At 40.4% G+C, this 13,686-nt stretch overlaps 1 protein-coding gene across 9 annotated transcripts; it reads left to right on the top strand.

The window, feature by feature from the left end:
* The first annotated feature begins 1,761 nt into the window (after positions 1-1,761).
* Positions 1,762-10,035, top strand: LOC123086864 (pentatricopeptide repeat-containing protein At5g55840). 9 transcript variants are annotated; one of them, XM_044508683.1, is made up of 8 exons: positions 1,762-2,236; positions 3,066-6,417; positions 7,171-7,303; positions 7,432-7,599; positions 8,378-8,546; positions 8,697-8,972; positions 9,680-9,741; positions 9,831-10,035. In XM_044508683.1, exons 1-2 carry the CDS (start codon positions 2,089-2,091, stop codon positions 6,362-6,364), a joined length of 3,447 nt encoding a protein of 1,148 aa, XP_044364618.1. In that variant the 5' UTR covers positions 1,762-2,088; the 3' UTR covers positions 6,365-6,417; positions 7,171-7,303; positions 7,432-7,599; positions 8,378-8,546; positions 8,697-8,972; positions 9,680-9,741; positions 9,831-10,035. The 9 variants fall into 9 exon arrangements, with proteins under 9 accessions (XP_044364618.1, XP_044364616.1, XP_044364620.1 ...); XM_044508681.1 differs by having other exon boundaries at positions 9,654-9,741; XM_044508685.1 differs by having other exon boundaries at positions 3,066-6,399; positions 9,654-10,035.
* The last annotated feature ends 3,651 nt before the right edge of the window (positions 10,036-13,686 follow it).

Here is a 13,686-nt window from a genome sequence, read left to right as displayed (position 1 = left end):
CGCTGACGACGACCTGGAGTAGTTTAGGAGGATCCCAGGCAGGAGGCATGCGCCTCTTTCGATCTGTATCCCAGTTTGTGCTAGCCTTCTTAAGGCAAACTTGTTTAACTTATGTCTGTACTCAGATATTGTTGCTTCCGCTGACTCGTCTATGATCGAGCACTTGTATTCGAGCCCTCGAGGCCCCTGGCTTGTATTATGATGCTTGTATGACTTATTATGTTTTTAGAGTTGTGTTGTGATATCTTCCCGTGAGTCCCTGATCTTGATCGTACACGTTGCGTGCATGATTAGTGTACGATTGAATCGGGGGCGTGACAACCTATGACACTCATTGTTGACCAAACTAAGGGAATTACTGTTTTTGACATGTTCGTGGTAACTTTGATCATTGGGAATAAATTTGTTGAACCCGCCCCCCGGTAATTTCTATAAATAGCACGATAACATCCACGCCATAGACCTGATAATTTAGATACAAACATCATGGTAACTTTAACCATTGGGGAAGACAAATGTGAAAAGATACCCGATAATTTATGTGTAAATAGATGGTAATATACGCAACGCACATCTGATAACTGAGGTAGAAACACCATGATAACTTTGACCGTAGGGATTTTTTCTTGAAAAGATACTCCGGTATCTTCTGATGTAAATAACACGGTAGTATACCTCTCTTCCCTGGCATTTTTATGTGTAAATAGCATGAAAACATATGCACTGCGACAACTAAACACCATGATAAGTTTTTGACCCATGGGGGGGGGGGGATTTGCTGAAACATACCCTTGATAAATTTTGTGTAGATGGCATGATATTTTAAGCACTATGGGCTTGATAGGTTACCTAGAATCACCCTGATAACTTTTTGTCATGGGAAAAAGTTGTTCAAAACATCCCCAATATTTTTTGTGTAGATAACATGATAATATAAGCACTGCATAACCGATAACTCGCAATATAAACATGATGATAACTTTTTTACCAAAGGAAACTAAGTTGTTAAAAATATACACTCGCCTCGCGCGTGGGCCTCTTGGATGAACACAATACATGGCGTGCCACCGAAAAGTCACATAATGTTTAGTGTCATGAGGGGCACACGTGCTATAGGCGTGATAAGTTACGCAAAAATATTGTGGTAATTTTTGACCTATGGAAAAAGCTACCGAAACACACCCAGGTTTTTAGGTGCAAGTACCATAATAATATGCGAACTGTAGACCCGGTAACTCATGTACAATCCCTCATGGTAACTTTGACCGGGGGGAGGTTGATGTAAATATACCCTGATAACTTATGTATAAGTACCACGGTATGTTACACAACGAAGACCTTATAACTTGTGTACAAAACACAATGGTAACTTTGAAGGGATGTAGTTGTTGAAGCATGGATACCTGGTACGTTATATGTAAATAGCACGGTAAGTTATGCAACACAGGCCTGATAACTTGCATACCAATACCATGGTAACTTTGTCCTGAGGAGAAATCATGTGGTAGACGTGAAGAAGTGGCAGTTTTCTCGGGGGTGGGCGCCCAAGATGTATGGGAGAAGCAGATTTCTCGGGCGAGCCTACGGAGTCGTTTGGGAGGAGGCGAGATCAAAGGACGAGGGATCGTGTGGTATTTTAAAATGAAAGAAGTAAAAATGTGACAGTTTTGCTTATATGACACACGTATGCTAAATATCACAGTCCTTCTTCAAATACTTCAAAATTACTTTGTTATCAAACAGATATGCTTAGCACCTCGTCTTACCACCGGTGCATTGGAAGAAGCCTGCTAGCCCTCCCATCAATCGGTCAGCGAGAAGCCGTGGGAGAAGCAGCGCCGCCCCAGTCCCAAGAACGGCTGCGGAAGCGGAGCCACTCCCCCTGTTTGCGCTGAGTGAGGAGCCGCGCCTCTCTCCGCAGTGCGTCTGCGTGCCACCGCCGCCGCCTCCTCTCCACCGCGCGCCAATGCGGACGCCGAGCCGGCCTATCTAGCGCCGCCCGCCGCCGCCCGCCACGCCAGCCGCACCTTCACTTGGACTCTTGGGGTGGCTTCGGCTGCGCCTGCTCCAGCCTACCCAGCGCTCACCATGTCGTCGTCCCTGGCGTCCTCCTCGTACCGCCGCAGGATCCTCGACTCCAAAGCGGCGGCCTCCCACGCGCTCTACTCCTGCCGCCTCCCCTCCCGCTCCGGCTCCAGGCAGCCTGCACACACCAGGATTGGCGACACCGCCAGAGGTAATTAAAAAAAAGAAAAACCTTCTCAGCTCCAGCAATCCAAATTTTTGTTCTTGTGTCGGACGCACTGAAGCTGTTTGTGGAAATGCGAGTCGGTGCGCCTATCGCCTCCTCTGCGCCTATGCAGAGCTCTCCGTAGCCTTAAGGCTTGGGACTCTGTCCTGATTTTTACTGGTTCACCCTAGTTCGCGAGTGTACGCCAAAGTTTGCACAGATTGAAATGTGTCGAATCTACAGCTAAGATACCCATTAAAAGATATTGCCTGCCTTGGTTGTTCTTGAAGAACTAGCCCTGGTATCACATAAATTTATTTTTCTTGCTATCATAGATCATTCTTTATTGAATTCTGTCAATTTTATAAATTCTGAATAATTGGAAACTGTGGAGCCAGGCAATGCTCAGAATTATGATTTTTTTTCTCGGTTCGATTACTATTTCTGAGTGCAAAATATCTCTGTATTGGACTTAACTAATGCACACAAGTTGCTTGTGGTAATGTCTATTAAACTGTTATGATGCATTCATCATTTTTGTATTTTCCTGCTTAAGTTAGTACTTGGTGAGTGCATTTCAATCAATAACTTGGTTGATTTCTTGTTGGCATTTACCAAAATGAGCTACATCGCATAAGTGATACCAGCCCCTACAGCTTTCTAGGATGTCAATACAGATTTGTTGGCTTCAGCTGATCCTTTGCGTATTTAACTTGTTTGAATTTTATTGGTTGCTTCTCATCTGCAATACTAGAAGTATTCGACGCCGATGCAGTTTTGCCTCTTTTGACGTTGCATCATTTTGTTGTTGTATTGATTTGGTTATCTGTTTCAGCTCATGGTGTTGAGAGTAGCATCATCAGTGTCCTAACTATGCATCACTGGGAGACCTTGAATCACATGGCGTACAAGTTTGGGAAGCTTGACAAGGTTCATGGAAAGCTAGCCTTGAAGATACTGGGCTCTATTGTGCAACAATCAGGTTTGGAGCGAATCACTCATGTTTACTGCCTGGCTGCTCATATCCTCATCCAAGCTCAAATGCATTCGCAAGCAATGTCAGTGTTGAAACATCTTGCCATGGCGGGCTTCTCTTGCTCTGCTATATTTAGCTCCCTTCTCCGAACTATCTCGCGCTGTGATTCCAATCCCATGGTTTTTGACCTTCTTATCAATGCATATCTGAAGGAAAGAAAAGTTGTTGATGCAAGTAAGGCAATTTTATTGATGGATGACTGTGGATTTAAGGCTTCAACTCACACCTGCAATGCTGTCCTTAATGCTCTTGTGGAAGTTGGGGAATCAAAAAATGTTTGGTTCTTCTTAAAAGAAAGTTTGGCCCGGAAGTTCCCGTTGGATGTCACCACTTGTAATATTGTACTGAATTATTTTTGCCTTGATGGTAACCTTAGAAAGGCTAATCTTATGCTACAAAAGATGAAGAGTCGGTCCATATCAAACGTTGTTACTTATAACACAATACTTTACTGGTATGTTAAGAAGGGAAGGTTCAAGGCTGCCATGCGTGTCTTTAAAGATATGGAGAAGAATGGTGTAGAGGCAGATGTATATACTTATAACATCATGATTGATAAGTTATGTAAAATGAAGAGGAGTGTGCGCTCTTACCTTTTGCTCAAAAGAATGAGGGAAAATAACTTATCACCTGATGAGTGTACATATAATACTTTGATCAAGGGATTTTTTGATGAAGGTAAGATGAAACTTGCTATCTATATATTCAATGAAATGCTGAAACAGAGCTTGAAGCCAAGCCTAGCTACTTACACTACCTTGATTGATGGGTACTGCCGAAGTGGGGTAACTGGTGAAGCTTTAAGAGTTCTGTATGAAATGCAAGTTGCTGGTGTGAAACCAAGTGAACTAACTTATAGTGCAATGCTGAATGGTTATTGCAAAGCTTCCATGCCGGGACATGCGCTGAATCTTATTGAAGATCTGAAAGCAAGAGGCACAACAATCAACAGGACTATGTATACTATCCTGATTGATGGTTTCTGTCAGCTAGGAGTGGTTTCTAAAGCCAAGCAAATTTTAAAGAGTATGCTTGTGGTTGGGATCAATCCAGATGTTGTTACTTATTCAGCACTGATCAATGGTATGTGCAAGATGGGTAAGTTGGATGAAACAAAAGAGATTTTGTCAAGGATGCAAAAAACAGGAGTTTTGCCTAATGAGGTTCTTTATACAACTCTAGTTTGCTATTGTTGCAAGTCTGGGTATGTCGGAGAAGCACTAAAGTATTTTGTGGATATATATCGGAGGGGCCTAGCTGCCAATTCATTCATCCACAATACATTGTTATGTGCGCTGTATCGAGAAGGAATGGTTACACAGGCTGAGCAATTCAAACAATACATGTCTAGGATGAAGATATCATTTGATGTTGCCTCTTTCAACTGTATAATAGACTCTTACTGCACCAGAGGCAATATGCATGAGGCATTCTCTGTGTATGATAATATGCATAGATATGGCTGTTCTCCAAATGTGGACACATATAAGAATTTGCTTAGAGGGTTATGCAAGGGAGGCCACTTGGTACAAGCAAAGGAGCTCATGGCCTGCCTTGCTGACATACCTTCTGCCATTGATCAGGAAACCTTCAATGCATTACTTCTGGGGATTTGCAAACACGGAACTCTAGATGAAGCTCTGGATTTATGTGAGAAAATGGTTACAAGTAATTTTCTACCTGACATCCATACTTACACTGTTCTTCTTAGTGGTTTTTGCAGAAAAGGCAAAATTGTTCCTGCAGTCATCCTGTTGCAGATGATGTTGGAGAAAGGGTTTGTCCCTGATATTGTTACATATACCTGTTTGTTGAATGGCTTGATGAAGGAAGGCCAAGTTAAGGTTGCTTCTTACCTGTTCCAGGAGATCATATGCAAGGAAGGTATGTATGCAGATTGTATTGCCTACAACTCAATGATGAATGGGTACCTAAAAGCAGGAATGATACATAAAGTAGATATGACGATTCAGGATATGCATCATAATGAGGTTTATCCTAACCCAGCCAGCTATAACATTCTTATGCATGGGCACATCAAGAAGGGACATTTGTCAAGATCTGTTTATCTATACAAAGATATGGTGAGGAAAGGGATTAGGCCAAACAATGTGACATATCGTTTGCTTATCCATGGATTTTCAAAACATGGTATGACTGAAATTGCGATTAAGTTCTTGGACAAGATGGTCTTAGAACGCATTTATCCGGATAGATTAACGTTTGATGTACTCATAACTGTATGTAGTGAGAAATCTAGGATGTCCAATGCTCTACAGCTCTTCAACTGCATGAAGCGGTTATATATGTCACCTAGCAGTAAAGCATACAGTGCCATGATAAATGGATTAATCAGGAAAAATTGGCTGCAGCAGAGTTGTGATGTTTTACGTGACATGGTTGAGAGTGGACTTGAACCGAACCATATACACTATATTGCATTAATCAATGCAAAATGCAGGCTTGGGGACATCAATGGAGCATTCAGGCTGAAAGAGGAAATGTCAGCTCTTGGTGTTGTGCCAGCTGAAGTTGCTGAAAGCTCAATTGTTAGAGGTCTTAGTAAATGTGGAAAGGTAGAAGAGGGCATCATAGTTTTCTGTAGCATAATACGGGCTGGAATGGTGCCAACCGTTGCTACTTTCACTACCCTAATGCATGGTCTCTGTAAAGAAGGCAAGATTGCAGATGCTCTGCATCTCAAAGGGTCAATGGAGTTGTATGGATTGAAGATTGACGTAGTCACTTATAATGTTCTAATCACAGGTTTATGCAACAACCAGTGCATTTCTGATGCGTTAGATCTTTATGAAGAGATGAAATCTAAGCAACTTCGGCCGAACATTACAACATACGCCACAATGATTGGGGCTATCTATGCAACAGGCAGAATGCTGGAAGGAGAGAAACTACTGAATGATATAGAGGATAGGGGCTTTGTTCCCTCATATAAGGATCAAATTCTTGAATGGAGGATGGAGAATGCAATGAGAAGGTTAAACGTGATAAGAAATTGCAAAAAGGAAATAACTTCTAAGAATGAGGTCGAGCTATTACATGCAGATCATGTATCCATGCATAAAGCTGCTGAAGACTGAAATCCTCGTAAATTAACCTTTTCTACTTCAAACTGGTATGTTTGATCGATATGGTAGGTACAAATCTATGTGTATTTTTCTTGCTTCTGCCTGTGAAACCTTATTTCATGGTGCTCACTGCTCAATCATTGAGGGTTCCGTTTTTAGATATTTTGGATAATCCTGTGTCTCCGACAATTAATTAGCTGTTGTATTATGTTTTTCATCTGCCCTGTTTGTCGTAACATTGTTTATTTTCTTTATAATCCATTTGGTATTTGCTGAAAAAGGGTTTAAATTAAAACATGTGTAACAGTGTAAGAAACATCTCATATGTTGAACTGGAGCCTGGAGGGGAGATAATTGAGTGTTAATGAGGTTTTAACTTGTGAGCGGTTATAGATAAGCAGGTAGCCATAGATATGCATAGAGATGGGAGTGGTCGCAGATAAGCAGGTAGCCATAGACATGCATAGAGATGGGAGTGGTCGCAGATAAGCAGGTAGCCTCTTGATTACTGTCCCTCCCATACAGTTTTCGGTTCAGAAAAATGGTAGCCTCTTGATCCATGGCACAGATAGTTATTTTCATTGCATGAAGTTAACTTCCAAAATAAAGTCACACATGGTTTAGGCCAAACACTGCACTGGCACAACCTGTCTCTAATTAAGCATCATTGGATTTTATGGGTCACGAAGCGTTGAATGAAGCTCATCAATAATTTCTTAGGTTGTAGTCATGGTGGGTTGATCCTATTTTTTGGCGTCTTCTGATATCCTTCCTGTGATTTTTTATTACAATTATTTCGTGTTGTTGCGATGCAGCAGGTTCATAGTTTGATGGGGATGCTTCTATTTGTTGATGACACTGAGATTTAAATAAATATAGAAGATGAAGACTTTGGTGTCATAATTTACAGAAAAGCAAAAGACAGACTAAGATGATGGTAGCCATGCATAGGTAAATGAAAAATCGAGTTCCCATCTGAATTGTGTGCAGATGTCAAGAATGCTTTGAATCTTAGAGAAGGAATTATGATTGTTCCTCTTCTATGAACAAGTAATCGCTAACTGGGATTTCTCTTGCAGGAAAACATCAGTACGGAGAACATGATTATCTCACTTCATCAAGGACAAGAATACAAATATGTTCAGGAGATGAGAGAAGTCCTTCCTTTGGACCCAGGGCATGTCACTCTCGAATAAATCAACTTTGCAACAGCAAGACCTGTTCCCATTGGCCAAGCCTCCATGGAGGTGAATTTCTTGAGTTAGACCTCTTACCTGTTTATACCTTTGATCCCTTGTTTTTTGTAACTGATATGCACTATTTGAGGAAATATGCAAGGCTGCAAGAATATTATAAACGGATGACAGCTTTTGTTATGTGGAAAATTCCCTACCGGAGGATTGGAATCCACTTAGTGCGTGGCTAGGCATCGGTTGGAGTAGGACACAAGTCATAGGATCCAGTCAGGATTGGTAACCTGTCGGATCAGATTAGGAATGATTATCAAGTTTGGATTGTCGCAAGAGTCTTAGGTAATTCATTAACATGTTTAGGAAGGAGTCTGTGTTCAGTTGGAGTCTCACGTGCAAGGTCATTGTGCATCCTCTTTAAATAGAGGCAGAACGGCTGATCTAGCCAAGCTATCAATAAAGAAATTCTTAGGCCTGAATCCCCCTTCTATCTCCTACATCCATTACCTTCCCTAATGACAGCAAACTAATGGCATGACACCAGCCAGCCAGTGGTTCGTTGACCCGAGAACACCTCTTGGGCACGGTATCAACCTAGGTCCAATGGATCTAACAGTTTTGAAATGAATGGACAAAGTGGTGGGTTTAGCCGGTGATGATGTTTTTTTTTATTCTTAGTGTTTGTTTACTGATATGAACAATTATGACTATGATTGTTGCACTGCATGACATCATGTAGTATTGCTGCCTGGTGATAATTAATTTATGAGAATATGGACAACTGTGATGTGCCTCTTTTCATGAATAACAGATTTATAATGCCTACCATCTGTAGTTCATGAGAAGATATGCGAGCAAATGCACCATAACTCTCATTCATCGCTCCGACTCTGATCATGAAGTCTAGCTCGTGTTATCAAGGAGTTCCCCTGCAGCTAGCTACCTTGGCATGCCCTTGTTTATTAGGACGCTGCACAAGCAGGACTTGCAATCTCCTAGATAAGGTGATTGCCAAACTCCCTCCCTAGCTGGAAGGCTAGCATGTTCAGACAGTTGGTGCTCACAAAGACGGTCCTCTTGTGCTTTCCCGTCTACCACAAGTTATTGCTTGTGATCCTGGCCTGGCTGATCAAGGCAATTGACAATTGTTGCAGAGCTTTATCTAGAAAAGGACGGAAGCAGTGATGGGAGGTCACTGCCTAGTGGCCTGGGACAGAGTTGCTTCAGTTGATCTTGTGAGATTATGCTTGGGTGGTGGAATCCTAGCCGTGGGGACCCTGATAAAGCTGGTTAGAGTTGTGATAGCAGCCCCAAGGCAAGTGGATGCTTTGATGCCGAGGTGTCCTTCCCGGCAGATGGGTTTGGACGCAGCTGGAGGTGTGCACTGAATTTATCCGGGCTGAGGGGTTTCTCGTTCCTCCACTCCAATGGTATGTACACCGCTGACTGCAATGTCTGTTTGATTGATTCTCAGCTGTTTTTTACCATCAAGCCAGTTAGGTATTCACAGCCTGAAGATTTGGTTGATGAAATAATTAAATTGGATTTGATAGCAAGAGTTTAATGATGAGCTGTTTGGAGCTAACGATGGGGAATTCTTGTTGTAGGCTTGTAGCACTTGTGCTGTAGGAGCTAGAACTTCATTCTGTTTTTGAAATGTGCACCAGAGATTAGTTGCAGATGATAGGGCTTAGCCAATGGCATTCCAAGCATTTTTTTCTCCTGTGGTGCACTTTCTACCAGAAGCTTCAGTAAAATGTTTTCTCCTGTATTTTTTCTGAAATGGAGGCAAAAGATTTGTCTCATCGAATTAATTAAGCAAAAAGAGAGTTGCCTAGTTAATTAGCAAAAATCCGGGCAAATACCGATGCAGATAGACCACACTAAATGTATGAAACCCCACAGCCACACAGGTGGCCAACACAGTTGTGTGCTTAATAGAATAGTTTGTGTGATTTTGAGTTTTGTACGGACTGAGGAGACGCCATGCTGTAATTTGTGTGATCTCATTTCCCTTTTATTTGTAGATATGATATATTCATATATTTGGTTTTCATTCTGCTACTACTTAATTCAGCGACGGGTTCTAAGCTTACATTGCTTGGTTTCAGTTCGTGCCTCTTGGTTCCTAGTGCAGGTCAAGACTTGGGTGGGAGATGGTTACCCACATGTTTTCTTCTGCGGGAGAGGTGTCATAAGGTAGGTATGATTGGCTTCATCCAGCCCTAAAAGGCGAGACAGTATGATTTAGACCTCTGTGATGTGGTTTTTATTGGTTCTTGTACTAGGTAAGGAGAAAATTTTCATGGGAATGGTGTATGAGCAGAGCACTAAAGACATCCAATTGTTGCCCATATGTATGATAAAAATATTGTTATCTGTGCTACTGTGTAACCTTGTTCATGACTGTTTTATTCAGTCCTGACCCAACACATTAGTAACTATGTATACAATATTGTTCAATGTTTTTATCCAGGAACTGTTGAATGGTAAGTTGAAGAAGAGAATCACGTCATGTTTTTATGACTGTTTTTGTTGTATATACAAAATATGTTTTTGTGCGGGAATTATATGTTATATGCTACGAAAACATGTCATAACAATATACTGTTAGAAATGTTTTAAATACTGCAATTGTTTGTTAACTTATCATGAAAACCTTAAATACGAAATAGGCGTTTTTTACGGGTCTTAGTCGACTGAGCATTTTTTTGATCGGGTTTTACAAAGCTCAGCCTGGCCAAGGTCGATGTCTATCCATTGCCAAGTCATGTAAATCGTGTCTTAAAACCTTGGTTAAACCAAGGGTGCTAGGGTCCGAGGGCGAAAAACAGCAGCCACCGCAGCTGGAAATTCTTTCGGTCTCCTCACCTCCGTCAGCCATCTTGTCTTGATGCTGATAGGTGGAGAACCTCCTATTTTTGAGAATTTTTGTGACCATTGTCCCTCGTTAGCGTCTTTCTGGTGGTGGTCGTGTTGTTTTTACAAATAAAATTCTTGTTTTTTTTCTGGTGGTGTATCTAGTCAGAGAGGTTTGTGCCTTCGCAGAGCCGATTATTCGGATCGAATAAATTTATGTTATTGTGTCATATTGCTTTTGTTGATTTGATTTTTTGTAGAGTTGAAATCTTTTCTTCACACAATGGTAAAGATCTCGTGGTTCGACGACCTTCATTTCTTTTCGTGATAATCTACAGTCCAAGACCGTTCATTGGTCATGGCTTGTCATCTTTTTAGTTGGGTGATTCAAAGGACTTCTAGAAACCTTTTCTTGAAGGTAAAAGAGTGGCAATGCCACTACCCCGGTTAAACTGTACCTCCTCCGTATATTATTATAAAAAGTTTTAGATATTTCAATATGAATTGAGATGAACAAACAAACACACTAAAATGTGCCTATATTTGATTTAGCATTTATTTTTTGTAAAACAACTTATAATAATGAACAGAGGTAGTAGTTTCTTTACTGATATCTTGGCACTATTCTGTCTTGCAAAGATTAAAATCATGGAGAAGATGTCACTGAGCTATTTCCGTAGGCATGCAGGCTGCAAGATGAAAATTAAGACTAGCACGATTATTAAAGTAAAAAGGTTTAGTTTGTTTTTGGCTTCGCGGACACCTTCCGCCTGCATCCCTATATTTCAATATGGTAGAAGTTGCTCTGTAGATTCTTGGAACTTGAATTCGAAGTATTGAATATATAGCGATTGCGAGTATGAACAAAGTTATATGCATAAAAACTTGGTTAAACCTACATAGACTACTTTTAAACAAACAAAAAAGATCTGGTATGACTTCCTCTTGTTTTCTCTGCTAACTCTAGGCGGTTAGGGCAGACTTCTCCCTCCAAACTTCACCGACGAGCATGTGGATTCGCCTCCCCTTGCCTGTTGTGACCAGTGGTGGGGAGGAGAATCCTAATTTAAGTTAGGGTTTTTTAGTCCTCGCAAGTGCGGCGCTCGGGCGGACTGCGACGCTTCTTCTTCAAGTTTGTCTTCCGGGCTTCAATCCTTCTCGAGTTTGTCTGTTTGAACGTAGTCGATGGAGCTCTGGCATAGATTTCTGTCGCCTCCGTGGGGGTGGCGAGGTTAGGGTTTCTCGTCATGTGACGAGATTTAGTGTCAGGTGCTTTAGATCTATGCAAGGTTTTGATACGTCTCCAACGTATCTATAATTTTTGATTGCTCCATGCTATATTATCTACTGTTTTGGGCAATATTGGGCTTTATTATCCATTTTTATATTATTTTTGGGACTAACCTATTAACCGGAGGCCCAGCCCAGATTTGCTGTTTTATGCCTATTTCAGTGTTTTGAAGAAAAGGAATATCAGACGGAGTCGAAACGGAACGAAATCAACTGGAGAAGTTATTTTTGAAAGGAAACACACCTGATGGACTTGGACCCCACGTCAGATGATACGGGAGCTGCCCACGATTAGGTCATCCACTTGAGGGAAATTTGCTACTGTCCTACAAACCTTTGCACTTGGAGGCCCAACAACGTCTACAAGAAAAAGGTAGACATCAAGCTCTTTTCTGGCGCTGTTGCCAGGGAGGTGAGTGCTTGAAGGTATATCTTTAGATCTTGCAATCGAGTCTTTTAGTTTCTTGTCTTATCACTAGTTTAGTTTATAAAAGAAAATTGTAAAAAATGGAATTGAGTTTGTCTCATACGCTTCACCTTTTTAATATCTTTCGTGAGTATGATGGAAAGGATAATTGTGCTCAAGTGCTAGAAGAAGAAATCTATAAAATGTTTGGCACTAAATCTTTGAATGATGAGCATGATTGCAATGTTGTTAGTACGAATTCTTTGAATATCTATGATACTAATGATGATTGCACTAGTTATGATGAAAATGTCTCCTATAAACATGTCAATTTTTGTGGAGTGCATTGGGTTTGCAAGTACACACCAAATAGGGAAGATAGATATTGCAAGAGGCATAAGTACTTAGAAACTAAATTGTTGCAAGAAGAGCTAGATGAATGTGCTGAAAGATTCAATATTTTTCGTGCCCCTTGTGAACTTTGCAATGAACATGGTCATTTAAAGCTCCAATGCTATTTGTTTCATGATCAAGTCGTGTCCAAACATTGTGATAATTTGATTACCCTTGAGCATCATAAAGAGCTTAGCCTTCTTTTGGGTTATGAAGAAATGAAACGTATAACTGAGGGTATTCCAAAGTTTAATCTTGATAGAGTTCTTGATTTTGATCTAGAGAATATTTATATGTATTGTGCGGTGAATTGCATTAAAAATCCTTATATTGCCAATTACATAAAGAAAAGAAAACAAATAGAGGATGAAGAGAATACTAATGAAAGGGAAGAGACTTCCCAATATCCTCCTATTATTTCTTATGATGAATCAGGTAACGAGGAGAAGCCTCCTATTCAACCAATCTCATTAATAAGGAGCTCCAAAAAGAGGATTGAACCCACACATGATGTGGTGAAGAAGAAGAAAAGAAAAAGGAAGAGAGGTAAAAAGATATCTCTCCCAAATAGTGCTGCTCCTATTAATATTGTGCCTCATGAAACTATAATTGTGGAAGATAATGATATTTCTTATGATCTTGAAAATCTTTTTGGCACTTGCTTGGAAGAATATGATAATTGCTATACTATTGGTGCTATCCATACTATTAATTATGAGAATGATTATGCTTATGATATGAAAAGGCCCAAGCTTGGGGATGCTATGTTTGATGAAGATGATGTTTTTGAGAATATATTTGCCATAATTAATGTTTGTCCCAAGCTTGGGGAAGCTATGATTAATGAAGATGATATTTTTAGTCTCCCAAGTTTTGATATGCAAGTTTATAATGATGATAGCATGTTGTGACGCCCGGATAATCAAGCTACAGTAACCTCTGCTAATGATGCCACGTCACCTCGATAACTATTGCTAATCTCGCATTAGTTTGAAACAGATTCAAATTCAAAATAAAGGCAAACCTCAAAAGTTTTCAAATATTAAAACCAAAATGTTCGGGTTGTACCAGTTAATGCATAGGTGATTAGGATGAAGAAACCACATTTTTATAAAAATATTTAAATGCACTAAAGTGAATAAAGAGTAGCAAAAACAACTAATTTAATAGCTTTTGAAAAATAAAAATATATTATA

This window comes from Triticum aestivum, chromosome 4A, assembly GCF_018294505.1.
Source record: "Triticum aestivum cultivar Chinese Spring chromosome 4A, IWGSC CS RefSeq v2.1, whole genome shotgun sequence".
NCBI classification, from domain to species: Eukaryota; Viridiplantae; Streptophyta; class Magnoliopsida; order Poales; family Poaceae; genus Triticum; species Triticum aestivum.
Note: the sequence above shows the minus strand (reverse complement) of the source record. Positions and strands in the feature narration are given on the sequence as shown.

Excerpts from the sequence above, each read along its gene's own strand:
- LOC123086864 (XM_044508685.1), top strand. The coding sequence starts at position 2,089 with ATGTCGTCGTCCCTGGCGTCCTCCTCGTACCGCCGCAGGATCCTCGAC. Across the intron at positions 2,237-3,065 it reads GATTGGCGACACCGCCAGAG|CTCATGGTGTTGAGAGTAGC; the intron begins GTAATTAAAAAA and ends TATCTGTTTCAG.